This window comes from Babylonia areolata, chromosome 13 (genome assembly GCF_041734735.1).
Source record: "Babylonia areolata isolate BAREFJ2019XMU chromosome 13, ASM4173473v1, whole genome shotgun sequence".
NCBI classification, from domain to species: domain Eukaryota; kingdom Metazoa; phylum Mollusca; class Gastropoda; order Neogastropoda; family Buccinidae; genus Babylonia; species Babylonia areolata.
The window spans coordinates 21,684,349-21,686,848 of NC_134888.1; the positions used below are offsets into that span (position 1 = coordinate 21,684,349).

The 2,500-nt window shown below is 51.7% G+C and overlaps 1 protein-coding gene across 1 annotated transcript in view; it reads left to right on the forward strand.

The window, feature by feature from the left end:
* LOC143289139 (uncharacterized) overlaps window positions 1-2,500 on the forward strand; it is a 215,185-nt gene that overhangs the window by 172,620 nt on the left and 40,065 nt on the right. The window contains exon 10 of the mRNA XM_076598023.1: window positions 905-1,050. Coding sequence (XP_076454138.1) covers window positions 905-1,050 — 146 coding nt within the window. The remainder of the gene's footprint in view (window positions 1-904; window positions 1,051-2,500) is intronic.

A 2,500-nucleotide genomic window follows, 5' to 3' on the forward strand; every position in this document is an offset into this window, starting at 1 on the left:
GCTGCTACGCCCTCCCCATGCTGCATGCTACGCCCTCCCCATGCTGCATGCTACACCCTCCCCATGATACACCCTCCCCGTGCTGCTACACCCTCCCCATGCTGCATGCTACACCCTCCCCTCACCATGCTGCATGCTACACCCTCCCCTCACCATGCTGCTACACCCTCCCCATGCTGCTACACCCTCCCCATGCTGCTACACCCTCCCCTCCCCATGCTGCTACACCCTCCCCATGATACACCCTCCCCATGCTGCTACACCCTCCCCTCCCCATGCTGCTACACCCTCCCCATGCTGCTACGCCCTCCCTATGCTACATGCTGCTGCACCCTCCCTCCGCCCTCCCCATGCTACACCCTCCCATCCCCATGCTGCTACGCCCTCCATATGCGTGCCTGCAGTAGAAAATAAAGCATTATTTCGTGTCAAATACTGTACCGTGTCAAACTGATGCCAACCAGGCCTATCTGTTTGGCTCATCCTTGGCCAGAATATTTTTTATTTGTATTTGTATTTCTTTTTATCACAACAGATTTCTCTGTGCTAAATTCGGGCTGCTCTCCCCAGGGAGAGCACGTCGCTACACTAAAGCGTCACCCCCTTTTTTTTCTTTTTTTTTTCTTTTTTTTTTCCTGCGTGCAGTTTTATTTGTTTTTCCTATCGAAGTGGATTTTCCTACAGAATTTTGCCAGGGACAACCCTTTTGTTGCCGTGGGTTCTTTTACATGCGCTAAGTGCGTGCTGCACGCGGGACCTCGGTTTATCGTCTCATCCGAATGAGTATATTGGCGGCAACTCGGTGATACGACGTCTCGCCAAATAGTCCATCGTCTGCTGTAGCCAGTCAAACTGCCATTTCCGGCAGGGAACTATGACCTCATTCTGCCTGACTGTTGTACAGACCCCTGCACGACGCCGTGGAGAATGAGCATGCGGAGGTGGTGCGGCTGTTGCTGTCCTCAGGAGCCGACCCCCTCATCGCCACCTACGGCGGCAAGACGCCCCTCAAGATCGCCCGCACCGTGCCCATGTATGACCTCATCAAGGGTGAGTTACTACCAGCCGGCATCACCCTGTTTTGTTTTTTTTTTTTTTTTCAGAATCGCCTTTTCATCATAACCCCACTTCGTCTGTTCACTGATACGCCTGTCACTAATTTGGTGATCCTGATTCGGTTGTTCACACTTTAGCATCCTAAATTCCTCAGCTGAAGTTAGGATGTTAAAGTACGACTTTACCATGTCTGTATAATCAGTTGCTGTGTGTGTGTGTGTGTGTGTGTGCGCATGTTCCAGTTATGATCACGTTTGGGTGAGCGTGGCGGGCGGTTGCAGTGACTGAACGCAAGCAGTGGTGACTACAGTAGTGGTGTGTGTGGCGGGCGGTTGCGGTGTCTGAACGCAAGCAGTGATGACTACAGTAGGGGTTTGTGTGGCGGGCGTTTGCGGTGTCTGAACGAAGGCAGTGATGGTTACAGTAGGGGTGTGTGGCGGGCGTTTGCGGTGTCTCAACGCAAGCAATGATGATTACAGTAGGGGTGTGCGTGGCAGCAGGCGGTTGCGATGTCTGAATGCAGTAAGTGAGGGTTACAGTGTAACAGTGGGGCGGGGTGTGCGTGGCGGGCTGTGGCAGTGACTGAACGCAGGCAGTGCGGTTACGATGTGGAGCAGAGAGGACCGACCCTCTGACGATCGATTGGAAGTCATTGACCTGTCTGGGAAAGAGGGGGGAGGGGAGAATTGGAAGCACACAAACACGGACGCGTGCGCGCGCACACACACACACACACACACACACACACACACACACACACACACACAAAGAGGCTTGGTTTTACTTCCTGGTCCCCATATATAAATCCCTGTTTTCACCTCTCTCTCTCTCTCTTACTAAGGCCTAGGGTAGGGGTGGGGGGTATGTGATGTACATAACGGGCTTATCGGAGTTACGCAATGTAGAAGGGGGGGGGGGGGGGGGGAAAGAACGAGAGAAAGAAAGAGAAGGAGAGAGGGAGAGAGGGAGAGTCTGTGGTGGTGGTTGTCGTGCTAATGTGCTTTTTTGTGTGTGAGATTCATAGAGTGGTGGACGTGGGGAGGTGGAGGGAGCGAGTGAATGGGGGAGGAGAGAGAGAGAGAGAGAGAGAGCAGATACAGCAAGAAATACGATGAGACGAGAGAGTTAGAGGGGTGGTTGGTTAGACGGGAAGAGATTGAGAGAGGAGAGAAAGACGATGAGCGAAAGATGGAGAGGGAGTGGATAGAAGTTGTAGAGAGAGAGAGAGAGAGAGGAGGAGGTGATAAAGCGGGGAGGGTGGAGAGAGAGAATGAACGAATGAATGTATAATACATTTGGCCGTAGGCATACATACATAAACATATGTCGGGAGTTTGAAAATGGGTTTATGATGAGTTAGCGAAAGATAATGATGCAAAAAGACAAGAAACAAAATTCACTAAATTACATCTGATTGGCACAAACAGTATGAAGCAACAGATGG